Source organism: Squalius cephalus (assembly GCF_949319135.1).
Source record: "Squalius cephalus genome assembly, chromosome: 1".
NCBI lineage: Eukaryota > Metazoa > Chordata > Actinopteri > Cypriniformes > Leuciscidae > Squalius > Squalius cephalus.
The window spans coordinates 27,523,068-27,548,067 of record NC_137122.1 but is presented as its reverse complement, the minus strand read 5'-3'; the positions used below and the strand labels follow the sequence as shown (position 1 = coordinate 27,548,067).

At 36.7% G+C, this 25,000-nt stretch overlaps 2 protein-coding genes across 3 annotated transcripts in view; both read left to right on the top strand.

Moving 5' to 3' along the window:
* Nucleotides 1-523: 523 nt before the first annotated feature.
* tspan34b (tetraspanin 34b) lies at nucleotides 524-13,661 on the top strand. Its single transcript, XM_079892168.1, has 8 exons — nucleotides 524-636; nucleotides 5,201-5,279; nucleotides 8,636-8,851; nucleotides 9,630-9,704; nucleotides 9,855-9,962; nucleotides 10,176-10,301; nucleotides 10,421-10,513; nucleotides 12,962-13,661. Exons 2-8 carry the CDS (start codon nucleotides 5,223-5,225, stop codon nucleotides 13,016-13,018), a joined length of 732 nt encoding a protein of 243 aa, XP_079748294.1. The 5' UTR covers nucleotides 524-636; nucleotides 5,201-5,222; the 3' UTR covers nucleotides 13,019-13,661.
* A 2,348-nt stretch (nucleotides 13,662-16,009) lies between these two features.
* The window catches only part of LOC307154931 (tetratricopeptide repeat protein 39A), a 15,645-nt gene continuing 6,654 nt past the window's right edge, over nucleotides 16,010-25,000 (top strand). Inside the window, exons 1-11 of one of the 2 annotated variants that reach the window (XM_079865166.1) lie at nucleotides 16,010-16,317; nucleotides 18,404-18,508; nucleotides 19,695-19,826; nucleotides 21,622-21,683; nucleotides 21,904-21,971; nucleotides 22,662-22,726; nucleotides 23,192-23,291; nucleotides 23,378-23,443; nucleotides 23,563-23,671; nucleotides 24,436-24,503; nucleotides 24,903-24,962. In XM_079865166.1, the coding sequence (XP_079721292.1) occupies nucleotides 16,283-16,317; nucleotides 18,404-18,508; nucleotides 19,695-19,826; nucleotides 21,622-21,683; nucleotides 21,904-21,971; nucleotides 22,662-22,726; nucleotides 23,192-23,291; nucleotides 23,378-23,443; nucleotides 23,563-23,671; nucleotides 24,436-24,503; nucleotides 24,903-24,962 (870 nt within the window). In that variant the 5' untranslated portion in view covers nucleotides 16,010-16,282. Of the gene's footprint in view, nucleotides 16,318-18,403; nucleotides 18,509-19,694; nucleotides 19,827-21,621; nucleotides 21,684-21,903; nucleotides 21,972-22,661; nucleotides 22,727-23,191; nucleotides 23,292-23,377; nucleotides 23,444-23,562; nucleotides 23,675-24,435; nucleotides 24,504-24,902; nucleotides 24,963-25,000 lie in introns of both variants that reach the window. The other variant, XM_079865165.1, reaches the window with a different exon arrangement.

Genomic DNA, 25,000 nt, shown 5'->3' with positions numbered 1-25,000 from the left:
ACCTTTCTATCTTCTATTGCACAAGTAAAGTTATTGGTCCCTGTACCAAACCCTAATTTTAAAGATAGGCCTATTTCTCTTGTAGATCATGGATTCGTTTTCTTGATTTTCTTGTTTTGAACTTTGAGAAGGGATCCGCCAGGATTGTGACATCAGTTTATTGTTTGAGTGAATCTTTTGTTCCTTTCATCATGTGATGTCATAATTTTTTTTTTTTTTTAAATAAAACATGAGTACAGAATAAGTAGGCCTATGTACACACATACACAGCTATTACCCCCTAATATTTTGCTGTGAAGCTGTAACAAAACATTTTCCTGTTGACACAAAGTGAGTTGTTGTGTTGTTCAGGTCAGGTGCCTCAGAGACTGAATCCGCTGATTTAATGAGTCTTTAGCATCTCCGTGACTACACATGCATTCATTCCGCCCACTCTCTCCCTCTCCAGAGAGAAAAGGAGGAGTGGTGTGTGTGTGTGTGTGTGTCACTCCCACCTGTTCACTCCTCCGTGAAAACCATCTTCACACGAGCGACAGAGGGAGAGAAAACAACAGTCGCTGACTGACATTCACTCACTCACTCACTCAGTCACTCAGGGATTTACAGAAGCTACGAAACTCACACATTTCATTAAAGGTAAGAGATTCTACTTTGTGGAGCTTCTCTGTCGTGAAAATACCGCTACACCTTAAAATACCGTTAAAATGAAGAACGTAAACCTGTTTTTTTAATGACTTCTGCAAACAGCAGCAGGCTACTGTGTGACTGGATATGTTTTGAACATGTGTGTGTTTTCGTTAATGTCCATTCGGAATGACAGGTCTCACGAGAGTTTTTAAAAAAAAAAATTTTTTATGGGTTTTCCTTTAACAGAGTCATTACTGTTTCACGGAGCTGTAGGCTATAATAACACTGACAAGTCTTGGTTCTCTCTAATCTTCACATTGTAGCCTACAAACAATGATGTCAGCCATTATTTATCGGCCAATCTGAAACTCGCCAATATTTTGCAAAATATGTAAAACAATTCTGTTGAAAGTACCATGGCACTCTGATAAGTTTCTTCTGCTCACCACAGCTGCGATTGTTTGTTCAAAAAAGACCTACAGTAAAAACAGTAGGGTGATATTGTGAATTTTCTATTTGAATAGCCTACATTTTAAAATGTAATCTATCCCTTTGAATTTTCATTGTGTTCAGTGTCACATGCTCCTTGGATCCTTCAGAAAGAATTCCAATATGATGATTTGATACTTAGTTATTATCAGTGTTGAAAACAGTTGTCCTGCGTAATATTATTATTTTGAACCTGTGATTGCCTACCTGTTTTTCAGGATTTATTGATGAATAAAAGTTAAAAAGAAAAGCATTTATTCAAAATATAAATCTTTTCTAACAATATAAATCTTTACTGTCACTTTTTTAAAAATCAATTTAACACATCATTTAACACATCATTGCTGAATAAAAGTAAGATTTCTTTCAGAAAAAGAAAGAAAAAACAATAACTGACCCCAAACTTTTGAACGATTGTGTATTTCGTTACAAAATATTTCTATTTTAAATAAACGCTGTTCTTTTTTTACTTTTTATTCATCAAATAATCCTGAAAAAAGTATCACAGATTATAAAAAATATGAGGCAGCACAATTGCTTTCAACATTGATAACAAATCATCATAATATAATGATTTCTGAAGGATCATGTGACTGAAGACTGGAGTAATGAAAAATAAATTATATTTTAAAGTATATTCAAATAAAAAAAAACTTTATCAATATCACAGTTTTTTTCTGTATTTTTGATCAGCAGAAGAGACTTCTTTCAAAAATATATATATTTTTTCCTAACTTTTGACTGGTACTATATATATATATATTTATACACACACACTAATGATTACCAGAGAGAATATATTTATAGGATAAAATCATATTAATTCACTAGACGATCAGGAGTGATTGAGAACTCAGTAATGTGGTGTAAGTAAACTTATAGACCTCAAATGTGAATGCAGTGATATAAAACAAAGATTACTCTTTTGTTAATTTGATTTATTTATGTATATTATAATGCACAGTTGAAAATTAATTAAGAATAACTGATAATTAACCTGACATTAAACAGCCACTGGTATATTGTGTCTTTAACTATCAAAGGTTGCATGTTGTCAAAAGTCTCAGAGGGACATTAGCCGTCTCCATTTCTCATGAAATGACCCAGTACCCCGAGCTCATGTCCCATGCAGACCCATACATAACCCACTTGATCTTTTTTGCAACTGTTTTTTAACATGCACTGTTGCCTGTGATTTACCTCTGAATATAGGAAACCCGATATGTGAGTCAGGTATCGAGTTTCACGTGATCCAAAACCAGATTAATCAAGCAGAACACGCGGAGTAAACATTAACACACTCCTATGAATGATTTTCATGTAGGAAAAACAAGCACACTAGTGTGTCCCGCAGGCTACACGTAGGCTAGCGCAAAGGCTAACACACTGTTAACGTGTTTGTTTATCCCTTTTGTCACCATGGACTCGTTGGTCATAAAGTCTCGTGGGTGACCAAACTAATTATACTTTACAGACTGAATTCTCTTTAATGAGGAGCAAACAGCGGATTTTTAGGAAATTGCTTGTGTTTTGTAGCAGGAACACAAGCAACAATAGAAAAAGTTTTTAGTTTTAGTTCTTCATCACATGACAAATCAGCAGACTGCTAAACAGTGACCTGACTTTTGACCCTCAGATGATACAATCACTATGATATTATCTCATCCTACGTTTGCTCAGACAACTTTTGTTCCCATATATATAATCTACCATTTGAAAGTTTAGGGTCTGTAAGATTCTTACCAAGGCTGCATTTATTTGATCAAAATACAGTAAAAATTGTAATATTGTGAAATATTCTTACAATTTAAAAGAACAGTTTTTGTATGTGAATATATAGTAAAATGCCATTTATTCCTGTGATCAAAGCTGAATCTTCAGCATCATTACTCCAGTCTTCAGTGTCACATGATCCTTCAGAAATCATTCTGATATGATGACTTGATTCTCAAGAAACATTTCTGATTATTATCTGTTATGTTGAAAACAGTAGTGCTGCTTAACATTTTTGTGAAAACCGTGATACATTTTGTTTCAGGATTAACAGCATTTATTCTAAATAGAAATATTTCGTAACATTATAAATATAGTGTCACTTTTGATCAATTGAATACATCCTTGCTGAAAAAAGTATTAATTCCTTTCAATGAAAAGTCAAAATACAGTCCAATGATTCCTCAAAATCAACATGAGCTGTTACTTTTTGAAGTGATCTGATTTAAGATTTTCACCTTCATAAAATAAAATAAAATCTAGTGTATAATAAATGACATTTTACAACCTAAAAGGAGTTTGGAGTCCTAACATTTGATGTCTAGTGACGATAAAAACTGATCTGCTATTCTGTTGGCTCCGGGCAAATCTTGACAGCCTGTAATTGTGAAACTTGCTGCATCAATAGGGCTTTATTGATGATTTTTAAATGTTTATCTCATCTGTCTTTGGACAATGACCCGATCGGAAGCTTCTCTTCATCTTAAGCCTGAACAAACATCTGAGACGTGAAAACCCTATTTAAAGACCTATACACTGTATAAAAAAAATATGATCAACAAGTCATGACAACATGCTTTTACATTGCTTTAACTAAGTAATTTTCAACTGTTTTATATGATACAATATTCAACAGATTTTTTTAAATCTATTTAATATAATTTAAGTTGAAATTACTTCTACAGTCAAGTTTAGTTAAAAATGTCCTAACTGTAAAGGCCTCATACGCGATCTCAGCACCTGTAGATGGTCATATTGGTGGACAATGACAAGCAGAAGTGTAGCTCATGAAATGAGGTTATTTGTGTTGGTCTGAGATCAGGTTACTGCCACGTACAGTGATGCGTCTCTGAAAGGTGCAGTGTGTTCTGTGTTGAGGATTTTACATTGTGTTTTACAGGAAATGCTTTTGTAAAATCCCCTCACCTGGTTTCCTTGGCGTCACTGCCAGTAATTGTTTTGGCAATATAAGCAACAGACGTACATTAACTTCAGAGAGCGTTAATTATCACAAGCGGGAAATAAAGAGATTGCGGTATGATGTCATGTCAAATAAATATTTTTTAGACATATAATAACAAAGTATTATATATATATATATATATATATATATATATATATATATTGATTGTTGATTTTGTCACATTTGAATAGTGACCTAGAATAGTGCTGAATCCTGTTATTTCTTATCTCAAACTTTTGAACCTCGCTCTAAGTGTGGAAGAGTAAAGAGAGGTTTTTGTCTCGCTCCCATTGTGTTCCCTACAAAAAGCTCAAATACTCTTTAAATATTAGCTTTGGTCTATTCACAGCCCTATTAAAACACAGTTCTAACCTTTAAAGAGAACTGAATAGGGCGTATATGTGTACAGTATTGGTATATAGGTATTACGCACCTTATTCAGGCTACACAAAGGTTATTGACGAAACTAAAACAATTTCCAAGTTCCTACAAAAAGTTTTTATTTATTTATAGTCATCAGAAATTAAGTGACCATAAACCTTAGATTAAAGACATAATGCAATGCGTGTAGAGTACATATTTGTTTCTAATAAAATCTCACTTTTAATAACCTTGACTATTGAAAGCTGCCCAGTCCTTTAGGTGCTGCTTTAGGGTTTCACTAGTTTTATGTACTTAGAATGAGGCATATATTTTGGAGTTTGGAGACTTTGTGTGTGTGATGTTTTGGTTTATACTGTTGGAGCATAACTTGTTACCAAGCCATTTCCTGTATAAGTGACCGACTCGGTTTGCAAGATTTGCAAGGTTTGCATGAAGCTCTGACCTGTGAGAGCAGCGTTTTGGGGTTAACGAGAGTTGTAGTTAAATCAGTTACTAGAGCAAAACCACCATCTTTTCCCCACAGCATTTCCTGGACCGTGTCCTTTGTCTTGCAAAATCATCCAAGCAATTGTGTTTATTGTATATTCAGTATCCTGAAATTCATTCAAAACTAAATGTTAACCAAAAGTTTTTAAGAAAGATTAATTTTGGAAGAAAAAAACAGGTGAGAGTTCAGGCAAAACAAAAGTTTTCTATTTATAAAAGTTCTTTGGTATTAATTATTGTCTTCTTTTTTTTTTTCAGGTGTCATATCCATCCTATAACAATGGGCTGCTTTGGATTTTTGAAAACGATGATGTTTATCTTCAATGGTATCATCTTTGTAAGTAAAGATCATGCTTGTTTTAAGAAAAGTTATGTTCTGATTTATGAGTTGCACACATTCCTCAGCATTCTAATAAACCAATGAGATCTAGCCTGATTTGCACTTCTTTTTCGCTTGATTATGGTTAAAATAATTCTATGAAAATCATTTCAGGTTTAGCATGCTTTGATGGCCTGTGACTGTTTCCTTGTTTTGCATGAAGACAGATGTATCTACTGTATATAGTTTATTTCAATCCAAAACATACATTTATGTTCTCAGCTGCTATATACCGGTACTCTCTATATAATGAAGGCCAAGGGCGATGAAGGGTGTTGCTTTCCTCCAGATCCATAGACAACAGAAAAAAACAAGCAAATCATCTCATTTTCATGTGGTTTAGCTGGGTTGGATGCAAATAATTTTGCTGCAAACGTGCCTCTTTTGTGCAGACAAAACAAATATCTTGCTCAACAATGACATTCAGGCATTTTAAGTGTGACATAAATACATTTTAGGGCCTCTATATGCTGATATGAGGGCGTTCTTTTGCATGTTCAGCTTTCTTAAGAGTGTAATGTTGCTGTTTGAGCATGAAAAAGGTCTGAAAAGTTACAAAGCACAAAGTCACTCCATAGGGAGTTTTTCTCTATATCAGTAAGACTGTTTACACTGAAACGCCTCCATTGTAGTCTTGAGTTTCTTCCAGGAACAAACAGTGTCACAATATTCCTCATTTAAATGAACGCGGGACCCGAGTCTGCGCAGTAGTGAACGCGGAACCCGAGTCTGCGTGGTAGTGAACGCTGGACCAGAGTCTGCGCGGTAGTGAACGCGGGACCCGAGTCTGCGCGGTAGTGAACGCAGGACCCGAGTCTGCGCGGTAGTGAACGCTGGACCCGAGTCTGCGCGGTAGTGAATGCGGAACCTGAGTCTGCGCGGTAGTGAACGCTGGACCAGAGTCTGCGCGGTAGTGAACGCTGGACCCGAGTCTGCGCGGTAGTGAACGCGGGACCCGAGTCTGCGCGGTAGTGAACGCGGGATCCGAGTCTGCGCGGTAGTGAACGCGGGACCCGAGTCTGCGCGGTAGTGAACGCGGGACCCGAGTCTGCGCGGTAGTGAACGCGGGACCCGAGTCTGCGCGGTAGTGAACGCTGGACCCGAGTCTGCGCGGTAGTGAACGCGGGACCCGAGTCTGCGCGGTAGTGAACGCGGGACCCGAGTCTGCGCGGTAGTGAACGCGGGACCCGAGTCTGCGCGGTAGTGAACGCTGGACCCGAGTCTGCGCGGTAGTGAACGCTGGACCCGAGTCTGCGCGGTAGTGAACGCGGGACCCGAGTCTGCGCGGTAGTGAACGCGGGACCCGAGTCTGCGCAGTAGTGAACGCTGACCCGAGTCTGCGCAGTAGTGAACGCTGGACCCGAGTCTGCGCAGTAGTGAACGCAGGACCCGAGTCTGTGCGGTAGTGAAAGCGGGACCCGAGTCTGCGCAGTACCGAGTCTGCGCGGTAGTGAACGCTGGACCCGAGTCTGCGCAGTAGTGAACGCTGACCCGAGTCTGCGCAGTAGTGAACGCTGACCCGAGTCTGCGCAGTAGTGAACGTTGGACCCGAGTCTGCGCAGTAGTGAACGTTGGACCCGAGTCTGCGCAGTAGTGAACGCTGACCCGAGTCTGCGCAGTAGTGAACGCTGACCCGAGTCTGCGCAGTAGTGAACGTTGGACCCGAGTCTGCGCAGTAGTGAACGCTGGACCCTAGTCTGCGCAGTAGTGAACGCTGACCCGAGTCTGCGCAGTAGTGAACGTTGGACCCGAGTCTGCGCAGTAGTGAACGTTGGACCCGAGTCTGCGCAGTAGTGAACGCTGACCCGAGTCTGCGCAGTAGTGAACGCTGACCCGAGTCTGCGCAGTAGTGAACGTTGGACCCGAGTCTGCGCAGTAGTGAACGCTGACCCGAGTCTGCGCAGTAGTGAACGCTGACCCGAGTCTGCGCAGTAGTGAACGTTGGACCCGAGTCTGCGCAGTAGTGAACGTTGGACCCGAGTCTGCGCAGTAGTGAACGCTGACCCGAGTCTGCGCAGTAGTGAACGCTGACCCGAGTCTGCGCAGTAGTGAACGTTGGACCCGAGTCTGCGCAGTAGTGAACGCTGACCCGAGTCTGCGCAGTAGTGAACGCTGACCCGAGTCTGCGCAGTAGTGAACGTTGGACCCGAGTCTGCGCAGTAGTGAACGTTGGACCCGAGTCTGCGCAGTAGTGAACGCTGACCCGAGTCTGCGCAGTAGTGAACGCTGGACCCGAGTCTGCGCAGTAGTGAACGTTGGACCCGAGTCTGCGCAGTAGTGAACGCTGACCCGAGTCTGCGCAGTAGTGAACGCTGACCCGAGTCTGCGCAGTAGTGAACGCTGACCCGAGTCTGCGCAGTAGTGAACGCTGGACCCGAGTCTGCGCAGTAGTGAACGTTGGACCCGAGTCTGCGCAGTAGTGAACGCTGACCCGAGTCTGCGCAGTAGTGAACGTTGGACCCGAGTCTGCGCAGTAGTGAACGTTGGACCCGAGTCTGCGCAGTAGTGAACGCTGACCCGAGTCTGCGCAGTAGTGAACGCTGACCCGAGTCTGCGCAGTAGTGAACGCTGACCCGAGTCTGCGCAGTAGTGAACGCTGTCCCGAGTCTGCGCAGTAGTGAACGCTGACCCGAGTCTGCGCAGTAGTGAACGTTGGACCCGAGTCTGCGCAGTAGTGAACGCTGGACCAGAGTCCGCGCAGTAGTGAACGCTGACCCGAGTCTGGGCAGTAGTGAACGCTGGACTCGAGTCTGCGCAGTAGTGAACGCTAAACACACTCAAAGTGGCCAATCAGAGCACTTTGTGCTTTTCTTTGGATCGGACTGAGAAGAGAGGTTCTGCAACAATGTTAAATATGTGAAAAAATAATGTGTTTTTTAACATTCAAGCATGAAGACCTATTCTAGTAGACCACAAAAAACATCAAAACATCAACATCAAATCAAGACTTTAAAGTCAGAATGAAACAGAAGTTGCGATGTGTTTTGTTGTGACGTGTATATATTAGTGAATTTAGGGCGGGACTTGATTTTGTCCATGTGGAATTGATTGGATGGTTGTGGTTTGCTACTGGTGGATCTCATATGAGTGACAGGTTGCCCCGCCCTCGCATCAGTTAACACATCATAGAAGAGGGAGGGGACGTTATTTAGATTAAAGATTACGAGGGCAAATGAAAAAATAAATAATGTGCATGGATAAATCATAAAAACAAATACATACAAGACTAAGACATGTTGATTGAAGACTAATGTTGATATGATGTTTAACAACAAAAATTCCAGTTTCAACATGTCTGTGCTTTTGTGGTGTAGCTGGCAGGAGCAGCTATTCTGGGAGTGGGGATCTGGGTGAAGGTGGACAGTGGATCTGTCCTGGGTCTTCTGCAAAATATCCCAAATGCTCCAGGTCAGCTGGGTCAGGTCCTGAATGTGGGATACCTCCTGATCGCGGTGGGCGCTGTGCTGCTCATCCTGGGCTTCCTGGGCTGCTGTGGGGCAATCCGAGAGAGCAGGTGTATGCTGCTGCTGGTACGTCAACTAGAATTCTTGTTAGTTAAAATCCTCACTAACTGGCTGGTTTTTATACATATGATATCTATTATTATATCATATATCCAATATAATATGATATGAATATCATTAGTGATAGACCTTTAAATGCAAATCAAAAGCTCTAGGAAAATGTACATAATGCCTTTATTTGATCAAAAATATAGTAAATGCAGTATAACTGTGAAATATTATTACAATTTAAAATAACTGTTTTCTATGTGAATATATTGTAAAATGTAATTTAATCATGTGATCAAAGCTGCATTTTCAGCATCATTACTCCAGTCTTCAGTGTCACATGATCCTTCAGAAATCATTCTAATAATTATAATTCATTCATTTCTGATTATTATACATGTTGAAAACAGTTGTGCTGCTTCATATTTTTGTTGAAACCATGATACCTTTTTTTCAGGATTCTTTAAAAAAAAATTTGAAAGAGCATAATTTCTTTGAAATAGAAATATTTTGTAACTTTATAAATGATATATATATATATATATATATATATATATATATATATATATATATATATATATATATATATATATATATATATATATATATATATACATATGTATATATGTATATATATATATATATATATATATATATATATATGATATTATTTTTTTTAAATCTCACTGACCTCAAACGTTTGAACTGTAGTGTATGTGTATATATATTATATATTTCCCCACCATATATTGGACCATATATTTGTTCAATCATTCAAAATGTCTCTTCTCCTCAGTTCTTCATCATTATTCTGATTGTCTTCATCGCTGAAGTTGCTGGAGCGATTGTGCTTCTGGTCTTTAAGCCTGTGGTAAGTTTGTACACATAATATTTTCCACAGATCTCTTTGTCCATGCAGAAGGAAATACTCAAACCTCCTGAAGAAACATATAAGGCCATGGCACTTTATATATATATAAACAATCACATAAACACATAACACCTTGTTTGTATATTTCAGGCAGAAAAACTCATAAATCAGCTGGGAGATGAAGCTGTGAAAGACATCAAATATAATTATGGGAAAAACGCAGACCTCACCGGACTATGGAACACGACTATGAATGGGGTTTGTGATACTTTGGCTAATAAAAAGCAATACAGATTTACTACAGAAACATTCTCAAAATTATACAGAACCTTGACAGTCTCATGTTAAATAATACATGCAATTCTTCCATTTTAATACTGAAGATTTCTTACATTGAGACTTGTGATTCAAAAGGAATATATAACTGAATCAGGCTGATGTTAAATCTAACTCTCATTGTTTCTCCTTTAGCTGAAGTGCTGTGGATTCTACAACTATACAGATTTCGCAAATTCTTACTTTCTGAATAACACCAAGAGTTACCCAGTTCAGTGCTGTAGTGGACTTCCCTGCAGTGAGAACGCAGCCATGAATTCGGTGAGGCTTGAGGACAAATTTATATTTATTCATATGCGGTCTCCAATCAAGTCTAGAGGTTTTGCGCACTCTTTGACCTTTATATTTGTGTATTTTTCTTTTTTCTCTCTCTCTCTCAGACTGTACCAGGTTGTTTTCCAGCACTAAAGAAGCTGGTAGATGATAATGCAGTTATCATTATAGCTGTCGCACTGGGCATCGCTGCTCTTGAGGTACTAAAGACTTTATTTCTGTCAATCATTTTAAAAGTGAGGAAATCTCATACTGCTTACTATGGAAGCTTGTTTAAAAGGTTATTGCGACCTTTAATTTAATAATTCAGACTTTTTCCCCCTAATTCCGAGTTAATATCTTCCAGTTCGTATCACGTTACGACTTTAACCATGGGAAGGGGAACTCAACACTGCGTCTTGGATTGATGCTTTCGGGAATATCATCAGTGGTGTCTGAAGCATGTGTGTAGTTACAGGGTTCCCGCGGGGTCTTAAAATGTCTTAAATTCTGAACTTTAAATTTAAGGCCTTAAAACGTCTTAAAAACAGCCAGATTTTAATCCGCGGTCTTAAATTTCATTTAGTCAGGTCTTAAAAAAGATTTTACCCTCGTTCATTTCCAGAAACGCTGGCCGCATTAAGTTATTACAAAGTAGCAAAAAAGTATCGAAGTCGCTCGCCAAGAGGCAGTTCACATATCGCGTCTTTTTCGCGCTCAAGTTCATTAAAATGTAGGCGCGCGGTAAGCGCACTTATAATAGAAGCGACGCGCTTGTTTTTTTTCCAGGCGCAGCAACATGAAAAAAGAAATGAAGGATGCGGGTGCACCCAAACACTACGGTGTTTTTCTCTTCTCCGTAAATAAATCTTGTAACAGAGCTACAGCAAGCGTTTTTCGGCGGTGGAAATCCATTAGCCACTAAAACTTTTTTGTCATTGTGGAGTTGCATAGCAACGACAGACGCCACGGGAAAATCGGACCGAATTTTACTATTCATAATAAAAGATTTAAGTGTATTGTAAATGTCACTAAATAATTTTTTATAAAAAGAATGAGTCAAAAAAAGATAAAGTCTGAAATATGTGAGGTTTATCTTTTTATAAAAACCTTTTTTGTCAACTTTATTTGAACTTGTACATGTTAGTATATAACATGTTGCAAGACACTTTTAAAATCTGGCTATCATTTTTAATCGTATTATTTTAATGTTTATGTTAGTGCGTATTGATGCTAATTTTATTTGTTATTGAATTGCTGTTTTTCAACATAAAACTTGGTGAATTGATTTCATTGTGTAGTAATTAGTAGCCTACTTTTTGAACAGGATTCTGTGATAACAGTGATAATTTTTGGCACTATAATAATTAAATGAAATGTTCATGCCATTTCATCTCTAGTTATGATCAACTATGATCAACTAAAATCAACTAATTATGTGTTTTTTACAGTAGGCCTATAATATGCAAAGTACAATTTTCTATAAAAAAAATTATATCTGATTCTGTTCTTTTCTCTGACACGCGTTGCTGGGTCTGGAAGGTTACTAATGTGATTGCTTTATCTGTAAATTAAGTTAATGCTTTTTCAATTACTGAATTCATTGAAATAAAATGAATTCTTTGATTTGAATATTTTTTGGCAATGCGTCATGTAGGTCTTAAATTTCAATCTTTATGGTCTTAAAATGTCTTAAAAAGGTCTTAAATTTGACTAACTGAAACCTGCAGGAACCCTGTAAATACGACAATTTTATTGTCGCACTCTGTGCAAACGCTATATTCTCATTCTTCGGGAGAGAATAAAGCAAGAACACAGCTCATAACGAATGCAACGCAATGAGCGCATCCAGCGTTATGTTACATGCGCATACAAACAAGCGAATCCTGAAGACACGGGCGTGCTCTGGTAGTGACGTCATCGACTGTCGTCGGCCAATAAAATTGTTGTGTTTACACACGTACTTCAGACACTGGTTACGCTGATGATGTATCCCATTGTGTCAATCCAAGACGCAGGGTTGAGTTCCACTCCGAAAGGGAACAGACTCTTTCCTTATAATTCCGAGGTTATATCTTCACAATTCACTTATTTTTTTGTAATTCCGAGTTTAGTGAAGAACCGATTTCCGAGTGAAAACTGCTAGATAGGCTATAAACCCACTATTCGGAGTTTAAAACTTGCGATTCCGAGTTTATATCTTACAATTCAGACTTTTTTCTCGTAATTCCAAGTTTCTATCTCACAATTCTCATGAATCATGTACCAACTAAGACTAAAGACATTTATTAGGGCCGGATGCTTTGATGCTGCAGAAAATGTCAAACGTGTTTACATTTAAAAAACCATGTAAAAGTAGTGAACTGTAATTGTGCGTACACTCCCTTAAGAGAATAAAAGTAGTACATTTTCATTCTCTGTTGTCTTTAATGGATAATGTATTTATTTCCATTGTTAGGAGAATAATTACAAACTTAATATACCTAACTGTAACTATATATATATCTATATGTGTGTGTGTAAAAAAAAAAAAAAAAAAATATATATATATATATATATATATATATATATATATATATATATACACACACACACACAAAGCCTTTTATGACGGTAATGATTCTCTGTAACATTAATGGTATTTATTTCTCTCTCTTTCTCATTTTCAGCTTGCGGCGATGATTGTGTCCATGACCCTGTATTGTAAAATAGGGTCTAAAGCTTAAGCTGATTAATGTCTCACTTTGACTGAAATATCTCTCTGATGACTCCTCTGTTACGGAGGATGAGGTGGATCAAAACGACATCACTGTGACTTCTTCAACCATTTCCAAACGTATCAACCAAACAGACTTTGCAAGTCGCTCTGAATGCCTTGAATGAAAAATAAATTCAGACTGTTAAGCCTAAAATTTGAGGGTTTTGAGAGATCCCGTTTTTACTACAGTTATGTTAAATTAAGCAGTTTTAGCTGTTTTAATGTTTCCCTGAGACTATTTTTACTTTTTTTTTAACTTTGCCTATGCAATATGTTTTCTTATTTAAAAACAGAATGCTTTGTTTAATTGCAATACACGCATGTCATTTGTTTTTTTTTGTAATTATGAACTGAAAGGTTTTCCTACTCATTATATGTGCAATGACCAAAAAAAAGGCCAAATGTTTTCTATCAAATGTCGCTGATTGTAATTTATTGTAAACTTTTTACAAGCCATTTAGCCTGTTTATAGCAAAGCACAATGTTTTATCTTTAAAGTCTATTATGTACTGTGATGTGAAGTTTTTACAACAACCACAACAAAATGATATCTAAAATGTTCATGTAAGATGTTTATTTTGAAAATAATTAAAAAGGCAATATTTCAACTTATTGGTGATTTGTCATTTCTTTAAGTTCACTTCAACTCTACAAATGCACATTCAGCCTGACATTATTGCAAATCACATGATCATATTTTGTGTCCTGCAAGGACATTTTTAAAACATTTTGTATCTTTTTTAGAGTTTAAAGATGATTTTGCAAATGAGGATGCATTCACTTTAGAGAGTGAACTAATCATGGGTTGAAAATTATGAATAAAGTTACAAACTACAAAATATATAAAAAACATTATGTTGTCATAATCTTGTGTCGGTTTTCTGAATGGGCTACAAAGAGCTCTATTATAATATATAATTCTATTCCTACTATCGCCCTCTACTGGAGTAAAGAACAGCTTCATGTCTCATAGGACTCTGCTGCCCTCTAGTGTTATAAAGTTGTGATACCGCAAAATGACTGACAGCTCGATGCATGACGTGGATTTTTGATTGATGTCAAAAGATAAACTACTAAAGATGTTGGAGGTGGTGTAAAGAACAGAAAGACATTCAGGAAAACATTCCATAATCATTGTTTTGGAAAAAATATATCTACTTTTTGGTGTCTTTAAGATGATGATAATCAATTTTAATTATTTTTATTGTTGGTAATTTTTATATAGGCCCACATAAAATTTTGTGTTGATGATTAAATGATTAGAATCGAGGGTACAAAATATCTGCGAATTATTGATATACCCATCACGTGTTTCATTTTTATTTAATTGTGTATCTTTAAATGTTTTTTAAATGTTTTTTTTTTATGTTATTGTTCCCTGTGTTCATACATAGTCTTGTTTGTTTGTTTGTTTTTATCTTTGCAATTTTAAAATGCTAAATCCATAAAATCAGCATACGCGCGAGTAAACAATTGAGTTAATCTTTCCCATCTTCTTGAGCAAATACACACAGAGTTATGTCAAAATGGACAGTCTTAAAGGGTTAGTTCACCCAAAAATGAAAATTCTGTCAGTAATTACTCACCCTCATGTTGTTCCAACCGCGTAAGACCTTCGTTCATCTTCAGAACACAAATTAAGATATTTTTGATTAAATCTGAGAGCTGGATCACTCCTCCATAGGCTTCTAAGACATTATAACTTGCTGGCCCAGAAAATGCATTAAAGACATCGTTAATATAGTCCAAGTGACTACAGTGGCTCAATCTTAAGTTTATAAAGCGACGAGAATACTTTTTGTGCGCAAAAAAAACACAAAAATAACGACTTTATTCCACTATTCATTTCCTTCTCTCTGGGCCTCAAGTTTTTTAATGTAGTATAACTGCGCAGCGCATTTGTGTTGTACGTCACACGTAGGCTCACTATTGGCCGACGCTGGTCATGTGTGTGATGTGTGTGACGTACAACACAGAAGCACTACGCTAAAACACTACATGAACTAACTCGAGGCCCAGAGAGAAGGAAATGAATAGTGGAATAAAGTCGTTATTTTTGGGGTTTTTCGTATTCGAGTATTCTCGTCGCTTTATAAACTTAAGATTGAGCCACTGTAGTCACTTGGACTATATAACGATGTCTTTAATGCATTTTCTGGGCCAGCAAGTTATAATATCTTAGAAGCCTATGGAGGAGTGATCCAGCTCTCAGATTTAATCAAAAATATCTTAATTTGTGTTCTGAAGATGAACGAAGGTCTTACGGGGTTGAGTACAGAATTTTCATGTTTGGGTGAACTAACCCTTTAAGTGAACGTAAACAGTTAAGAAAATATTGAATGTGTGTTAATATAACGAATCTGTGCATTAGATCTTAAATTGACAGTAGCCTCTTTAAGGCCTACGTTTCCAATAGCCTACGTTTAAATAAAACGAATAAATAAATAAATAAATAAATAAATAACTCACTGCTCTTAATTAGCTTTAATAGGTATCTGTGTATATTTAGCCTAATTCCTACAGTTTTCACAATTACTGTAAAGCACTGTTTGTTTAATTTGTATCTTTGTTCTCGGTTATTTATGTGATGTTGCGATGTGTTTACTCTTTCTTGTTGTGTTATTGACTGTTTACTTGTTTTTATTGTTTGAACTTTATATGAGTTATTAGGCTATACAAAAATATCGTGGTGTCGATTTAAAGATTAAATTGTAGAACCACCAGCTGCAAACAATCTGGTGATGGATGTATTTTAAAAACGTTAAAGAACTATTTTCACTCAAAAATTGCTAGTAAATATTTCGAATAATTACAAAGAAACAGCTATTATTTATTGTTTGGTGCGTCGTGCCACATGTGAGCACCTCCTTCACCCCACCGCTAGATGGCGCTGCGAACTTCTGTCCTATTCACACTGATCTCCTGCCATTTAACCTGTGGTGAGCTCCGAGGAGGAGTCGACTCGAGAGAGCTGTGTGTGTTCTCACATCACATAACACACACACCCACACCCACCACTTCTGCCAATCGAGCCGAATACTGATCCATATTCCCTGCCAGCTCGAGTCTGAAACCTCTCCTCATCAATGCATCACTTTCATGCTCAGTGAGAGTGAACTTCCACTGGAGACCAGAAGGAAAGCTCTTCACAGGGAGTCTGAGACCTCGAAACAGGTGTTTGTGTGGCCACAAGGCCCAGAGGAGGACAGCAAACAAGACGAAACACTCCATCATGTCCAGTGGGAAAAATGCACCTGGCACTGAAAAGTGAGTTTGTTACTTTAAAACTAAAGAAACGCATCATCAATGCTGTACATGTCAAGTTTCTACTAAGCTAAACTGAAAACGTTACTGCTTTGTGGTTCCTGAAGTCACTAAATGGCTGATTCAGTATGTCTGTGTTGAGTTTTTTTTTTTTTTTTTTTTTTTTTCATGCCAAATTTTCACATCTCTTCCTTCCTTGTTTTGCAATAGAGTTTGAGCTCAGCTCATGTTCTCAGTGTGAAATGCTGTCCCTGAAAAGAATGCTTTTGAAAGGTTTCCATACGCAAGTCTAGATGATTTACACGCAAGAATGGTAAAGTTGCTCACGGTTCAGTGTGGCTTATTCATGTTCTTATCCAAAGGCGCTGGCTGTCCAAGCCCTTCATGTGTACTCAGAGCAAACACCAGACACCTTGACTGAGTGACACAGTGTGTGAGCCATATTCTGCAGTGCATGTGTGTGTTTGTACATGAGTCATTGCGGCTGAGAGAGTTAAAGGTTAGAGATACCTTTAAATGACTTGTGAAGTCATGCAATTGCTTTACACCAGTTGTTTTTGCAGGATTTAAGCAAATGTATGCTAATTGGTTTATACATTTAATATTATGCAAAAAAGGTGTTGGAGACCCATATTTCTCACAAGTGCATTTCCATGAATGTATATCTGCTTTTTAATTTAAATGAGCCTCTAAAAACAGGATCATCCAGTTGACATTAATTAGTCCTGTTAAATATATCTTCAATGGTCAGGCGCTGAAGAACTCTGCATAGCGTTCATAATTGATAAAGGGCGCTGATGACACGTCTGAATTGTGTCTTAGTATTTATTAAATGTCATTTCACAGAGTGGGTTTACGTGACTTTGGGAGATTCGGAGCAAAGTTGTCCACTGGCAGAAGTTAGATTAATGTGGTCATTTTATTTCTGGGAAATGTCAGGGCCTTCATCATCTGCAAAATGTTTCACATAAATGTGTATCTACAGTTTTTGAAAGAAGTCTCAACTGCTCACCAATGCTGAATTTATTTGATCCGAAATGCAGCAAAACAGTAATATTGGGAAATAATATTACAATTTAAAATAATGTTTTATTTTATTTTAATATATTATTCCTGTGATCAAAGCTGAATTTTCAGCATCATTACTCCAGTCTTCAGTGTCACATGATCCTTCAGAAATCATTCTGATATTATGATTTATCATCAATGTTGGAAACAGTTGTGCTGCTTCATATTTTTTCAGGATTCATTGATGAATAAAACGTTAAAAAGAACAGCATTTATTCAAAATAGAAATCTTTTCTAACAATAGAAATCTTTACCATCACTTTTTTTTAATCAATTTAGCACATCCTTGCTAAATATCAGTATTAATTTCTATAAAAAAATAAAAATAATAATAAATGACTGACCCCAAACTTTAGAACGGTAGTGTATTATGTTATTAAAGATTTCTATTTTAAATAAATGCTTAGCTTATGCTTATCTTTTTAAACTTTTTATTCATCAAAGAATCCTGAAAAAAGTAAATAAAAAAATATTAAGTAAATATCCCAAAAATATTAAGCAGGACAACTGTTTCCGTCATATCAGAAGGATTTCTGAAGGATCATGTGACACTGAAGATGATGCTGAAAATTCACAGGAATAAATTTATATTTTAAAATATGTTCAAATAGAAAACAATATTATTTTAAATTGTAATAATATTTCCCAATATTACTGTTTTTTTTTTCTTCTTTTTTTGATCACTTTCAAAAACATTAAAAATAGTAACGTTTCCAAACGTTGTCTAAACAATGTCTCTTTGCTATCATTAAATGATATAACATCATAAATTATATTGGTCATTGGACAGTGTGTACATTAGATAATGGCTTTAAAATCCATATAAACTACTAATCTGTAGTCATTAGAATTAGCTTATTAGAAAAGCAAATTAAGTCTATGTCATGTACTCATTGTGTGTGTGTGTGTGTGTGTGTGTGTGTGTGTGTGTGTGTGTGTGTGTGTGTGTGTGTGTGTGTGTGTGTGTGTGTGTGTGTGTGTGTGTGTGTGTGTGTGTGTGTGTGTGTGTGTGTGTCATCAGCTCCAGACAGTTTTCCCTACAGGCCAGTCTTGATGAATGCATGGAGGCCTTGGATCTGTTCCTCAACAACCACTTTAATGAGAGTTTGGAGAAACTACGGCCACGGTGAGAGAAGTCTTATTGTCTTTCTTTCCCTCCATTTCTCCACCCCTCCAGTATCTGTATTTTTAAGAGCAGGCGAGGTGTTTAGTAAAGGTGTGGTATCTACCAAGCCCATGTTGCAAAGGGTCTCTTGTCAGATGCACCAGCAAATTTAGCCATTTGCTGCATTAAATGTGCTCCCCTGTGAAGTACTTGTTTAATTGTAGATGTCATCCCAAGATAGCATGCTTTATTCCAGTTGTGATAGAGAATTGCGTCAGGCTCCCTCCCTTCTCCAGGATGTTTACCTAAAGATCACACACCCTCACTCCTGACAATAGTCCCGCACACAGAGCGCTCTCGTTCTCATTAATGTATAGCCGAAAGACACTGGGAAGGAAACCACATGCTTAAAGGGATAGTTCCCCAAAAATGAAAAATCTGTCGTCATTTACTCGCCCTCAAGTTGTTCCAAACCTGTATAAATTTCTTTCACTGTAAAAAGTGATCAGTTGACTTAACTTAAAAAAACTGAGGAAACCCGTTGCCTTAAAATTATTAAGTAAATAAACTTCATGCCTAATCAAAAAAAATTAAGTAATGTGAAATTGTCAAGGTCACATTACTTAATTTTTCAGTTAAGCATTAAGTTTATTAACTTAATAATTTTAAGACAATGGGTTTACTAAAAAATGTACGTAAGTGAGCTGAACACTTAACAGTGTTGTTCTGCTGAGCACAAAAGAAGATATTTTGAAGAAATTTTGTAACCACCATTGGGTTACCATTGACTTCCATAGTAGGACTATACTATCTTAATATATATATAAATAGATATATAAATATCTTTTAAATGATGTAAATGATGACAGAATTATCATTTTTGGGTGAACTGTCCCTTTAAGTGGCTCCAACCATCCTTTTTTTATAATGCAGGCCTTACAGGAAGTACATCATGGTTTCAGGCTATAAAAACATTTTTTATTAGTATGCTAGGACAGTTTCTGGCTGGTCTGTGTTTTAAAGATCTATATATTTTTTTGGATTGCTAAAATGTTTTCTCCATGCGAGACATCATGTGAGATCGAGTTTATGTAGCTGGTTTTGTTCACATTCTTGCATGGAGAAAGTTTAAGGCTTTATCCTTCTCAGGTTGTGAAGTGTGATCTCACATTGTGAGTGTAAAAGCATGTGTTGTGTTGTATTCCAGGTCTAAAGAGAGCATGTATCACGCTCTGATCTATGCCACAGTATTGGAGATGCAGGCCATGATGACCTTCCAACACGACGACATAGTGCATGCTGGGAACACCATGAAGAGAGCTCAGGAGGTGTGCCAGAGGTAGAAGGAGAGCCAAAACAATGCATTCGCTCCTGTCATGGAGAGACTTTTCCTCTGACCTTTAAACTTTTAGGCAAATGGGGTTATTTCCATGCCAGCTGACCCAGTTCTGCAGCGTTTACATTTGCTTGTATTTGCATAGAGATATAACGGTGTGGCTTTAAATGACAGGCAGCTGGTCATGTCTAATGAGGACTCTTTTATTGGCCTTGCATAACACCGATTAAATGGAGTAGAATAGATGCACAGCCTATGTGTCCTTGCACACACACACACACACACACACACACACACACACACACACACACACACACACACACACACACCATGTTACCATGCTGCACTAATCCAGATGAGCGTATGTGGGTGTAGCAGTGGTCACACATCAGCTCACTTTTGGTTTGGTTAAGAAGGAGTGCATCACAAAGGAAGATCCGTCTGTGATTTCCTCCTAAACTCCTCCAAACAGGCTCTTGGGAGAGTGATGTTAGTTTGTGCTGAACTATATGCTTATGTACGTTGCTCAGATTAAAATTGTAAGAGAGCCTCCTAAACGAAGCTAATTTTAAAATAAGTGTAAATGCATAACTCAGTTTACAAACTGACAAATAAATAGACATATTTCAAATTATACTGATATTAAATATGTTGTTAAAGATGAATATCCAATGTTCAGTAACATGTTTTAAGTCAGTTGGCAAATTAATTTAGCAATTAGCATATACAATTTTATTTCATACGATAAAATCATTGGAAATTTATGGAAGCTTGTTTCTGCCACAGAGTAAAACAATTTAAAAGATAATTGCAAATATTATTATTATTATTATTATTATTATTTTTCTCCACAATTCTGACTTTTTTTTCCCTCGGATTTGCAAAGTATAAACTAGCAATTGCGGGAAAACAAGTTAGAATTGTGAGGAAAAAAGTCAGATTTTTGAGATATAAAGTTGCCATTCAGACTTTTTTTCTCACAATTGAGTGTCATGAAGTCAGAACTGAGAGTTATAAACACATTATTCGGAGAAAAACACTAAATTGCAGATTTATATCACGCAATTCTGACTTTATAACTCGCAATTCTGAGAAAAAAAAAAGCCAGGATTGTGAGATGAAAAGTCGTAATTACCTTTTGGTTTTTTTTCAGTGGCGTAAACAAGCGTCCATAAAAACTGATTATTTATTTAGTTATAAAAATGTATTTGGTAAAAAAATCTATTTACATTTTTAAATATTTATGCTTATTTGTCAATTTGAAAAGATGCAATACTAGCTTTTGTAATGCTTTTAAAGAAGTAAAAATCGTACTATTGTGAAATATTACAATAATAAAAAAAAACCGGTTTACTATTTTAATATTTTTAAGTCTATATTTAGTCTTCAGTGTCACATGATCCTTCAGAAATCATTCTAATATGCTGATTTGCTGCTCAAGAAATAATGTTATGATTATCAGTGTTGAAAACAGTTGTGCTGTTGTTTGGTGGAAACTATGATACATTTATTTTCTTTGAGAAATAGAATAGATTTATTTGAAATTGAAATAACGTTATAAATGTCTTTTACTGTCACTTTTGATCAATTTAATGCATCCTTGCTGAATGAAAGGATTAACTTCTTTAAAAAAATCATGTATTTTTATTTTGGAATGAATAATTTCCCCCTCATCTTCCACAAGTGCGTGCTTTTGGCTGATGTTAGTCAGGTCAAATGTGGTTGTCAAGAAGTGTGTAAGACATTATCATTGTGTGTTTGTTCACACATATCTTGACTTCTTGATGTTCTCTCTCAGGTTCCGTAAGAAGTCTGGCAGTCTGAGTCGTCGAGGAGCAAATGATGATGATCTCACAGAAGGTGCCTCTTTCTCTTCCCAGAAATATCCATCTCGCATGATTATTACAGGAGAAATGAGACTCAAGCAAACCTATTATGTGGCACAGCATTCATTTTGAAGAATTTTAGGCTAGTGTTAAACTGACAGTTAACATTTCGTATAAGGTGCAATTTAATGACCATTTTAAGATGAAATGTTTCACAAACAAGCTCGGAATCATTTTTATTTGTTGTTTTATAGAGCATCTCCATGCTGAAGTGTGTTACGCAGAGTGTTTACTACACAGAGCCGCTCTCACCTTCTTACAGGTTTGACACATTTCAAGACAAAGCTCTCTAACACAATCACTCACACACAGACAATCTCAGGTGTTTCGTTTAAACTACGTGTGCATTATGGTGTGTTAGAGGTGTGAGACGCCTGTATCGTAACTGAACCCCTTGTTAGGGCCACTTTTCACTCCGTCCTACTCCACACTTTTTGAAGAAACGTTTCTATGTAGATCCTTAAAGGGTTCTTTCAGACTCCTCATATATAGAACATTTTAGGGGTTCCCATCATAGTAGCATTTTATGGATTTAGTTTTAATTTAGCCACTTTTTCAAGATGCATAACAGCTTTAAAAAAATCACAAGTGGCGTGAATAAATGTCGTAGAATAAAACATAAAAATATCTTGAGCTTGTGTTCACCACAGACCTTATTTCAGGCGTTTAACCAAAATCCCATTAAAAAAAAACCCCCAAAACCCCATTGACTTGGGAACGACGGAACCAGATTTGCTACAATGCTAACTCGTTTCTGGGGTTTGGCCTACAGAAATACATAATTTCTGCACCACTCTATCATGCAATAATTTAAGACATTTAATCTAATATAGATACTTTTTGGCAGAAAGGGTTCCTTAAAACTGATTCTAGAACCCCATTGAACCTTTTTGAAAGAGTGCAGAGCTCAAATTTGCTCCTGATTTCTCATTCTCTCTCTGTTTGTTGACAGGATGAGAATATGGTGGGTTTTATTAAAGGAGGAATCAAAGTACGGAACAGTTACCTCATATACAAGTAAGTCTTGAGCAAGTAAGTGAAAGAAATCTTGTGCCATTGAGACACCTGCACCTTTTCAAGGGATAGTTCACCCCCAAAAAATTCAATTCTGTCATCATTTACTCACCCTCAAGTTGTATTATTACAAGTATACGTTTCTTTCTTCTGCTGGACACAAATGAAGATATTTTGAAGAGTGTTTGTAACCAAACAGTTTTGGGCACCATTGACTTCCATAGTATTTTTTTTTTCCTACTATGGAAGTCAATAGCTACCAACATTCTTCAAAATGTCTTCCTTTGTGTTCAACAGAACAAAGAAATTCATACAGGTTTGGAACAACCTGACAATTTTCATTTTTGGGGGAACTATCCCTTTAACCCAATTGAAACAACCTATCATTGATTCCCATTCATGCACCAACATCATACTCTTGAATTGAATTATTCAGCGAATCTGTATGACGTCATGATTTTCATGCAGGGAGCTGCACGCCTTCGTCCAGTCAGATACAACTTTCAAAGGACCAAACCACAAGCACTTAGAGGGCGGAGTCTCTTTTGGGATTGGGGCTTTTAACTTGGTATGTTTGTGTGTGATATTGCATCTCTGCTCCTATGAATAAACTCCAGACTGTCAATTGTGTTGCTGTTCTTCACTCTCACACAGACTCTTTCACTGTTTCCTGCCCGGATACTCAAGCTGCTAGAGTTTGCAGGCTTCTCTGGAGATAAGGTTTTGAAATTTGACTTCAGATGTCTCGAATTTGAAATTAAGTAAAAAAATTACACTCTTATTTTCTTCATGTGCTAATTCTTTTCTTAATGGTCTTCTTAATTTGTGCGTGTGTGTAGGAATTTGGCATCTCTCAGCTGTACACCGGAGCCACCTCTCACACCCTGCGCTCTATGCTGTGTGCCCTCCTCCTGCTCTGTTTCTACACCTTCCTTTCCTTTATTTTAGGTAATATGTATTTGTGATGAATTATGCATTTGATACCCACATAAATCAGACATTTTTCTTTAGTTAATTGTGCAACTTTAAGGGATAGTTTATAATTACTATTTGGCATAGTACATTTCAATAATTTAGTATACAATTGGGTAGATGGATGGATATAATAAAATTTAAATAATAAAATATTTAGATGTATATTCAAATTATATATATATACATTTAAATATTTTATTATACATTTGACTTTTATATATTTGTAAAATAATTGTTTAATTTAATATAATAGTTTATTTTATATTATGGTACCACACTACCATTCAAAAGTTGAATTAAAGAAATTAATTTTATTCCGTAAGGATGTTACATTGATAAAACGTGACAGTAAAGACATTTGTAATGTTACAAAATATTTTAAATAATTGCTGTTTTTATGAACTTTCTATTCATCAAAGATTCCTGAAACAAAATGTATCATAGTTTCCACAAAAATATGAAGCAGCACAACTGTTTTCAACATTGATAATAATCAGAAATATTTCTTGAGCAGCAAATCATCATATTAGAATGATTTCTGAAGGACCATGTGACACTGAAGACCGGAGTGATGATGCTGAAAATATATTCAAATATAAAAAAAATTTGAAATAGTAATATAATTTTGCTCATATTAATGCAGCCTTGGTGAACATGATACGTCTTTAAAAAACATAAAATCTTAATGACCCCAAACTTTTGAACACTAAAGGGATGTAGGGATGTATTTTATGTAGGGACTGGCGAGGGGGAGGTGGAGGAGGCAGAGAGACTACTGAAGCCGTTTCGCCTGCGATACCCACGGGTATGTTTCTGCTTCTGTCTTTCTCTCTGCTTCACATGCTCATATGTTCATGTGAATGATTTGGTTTAATTCTAATAAGTTGCTTTAAAATGAAAATTGGACTTTTGTGGTATTTAGTTCATGTCACTCACTACTAAACTACACTACACTCGCTGACAAATTCACACTTCACAGATATGAACATTTGAAAATTTGCAGTCTTTCTCTTCTAGAAAAACACCCCAAAATGATTGATGACTCATTTTTACTCAGGGGAATACAGATGTTTTCCAATTAAATGTCCACGTTAACAGCTGCAGCCAAGTTGCTATACAAACCCAAACCGGAAAGAAACCCATGCTGGCCGAGCCTTAACATGGGCTCTTTTTATTGAAGCTCATTTTCTGATTATCTCTCCAGGGAGCGATTTTCCTTTTCTTTGCAGGTCGGGTAGAAGAAATAAAGGGCAACATTGATGAGGTAAGAAACAAGAGGAGAACATTTACCAGAATTCATAA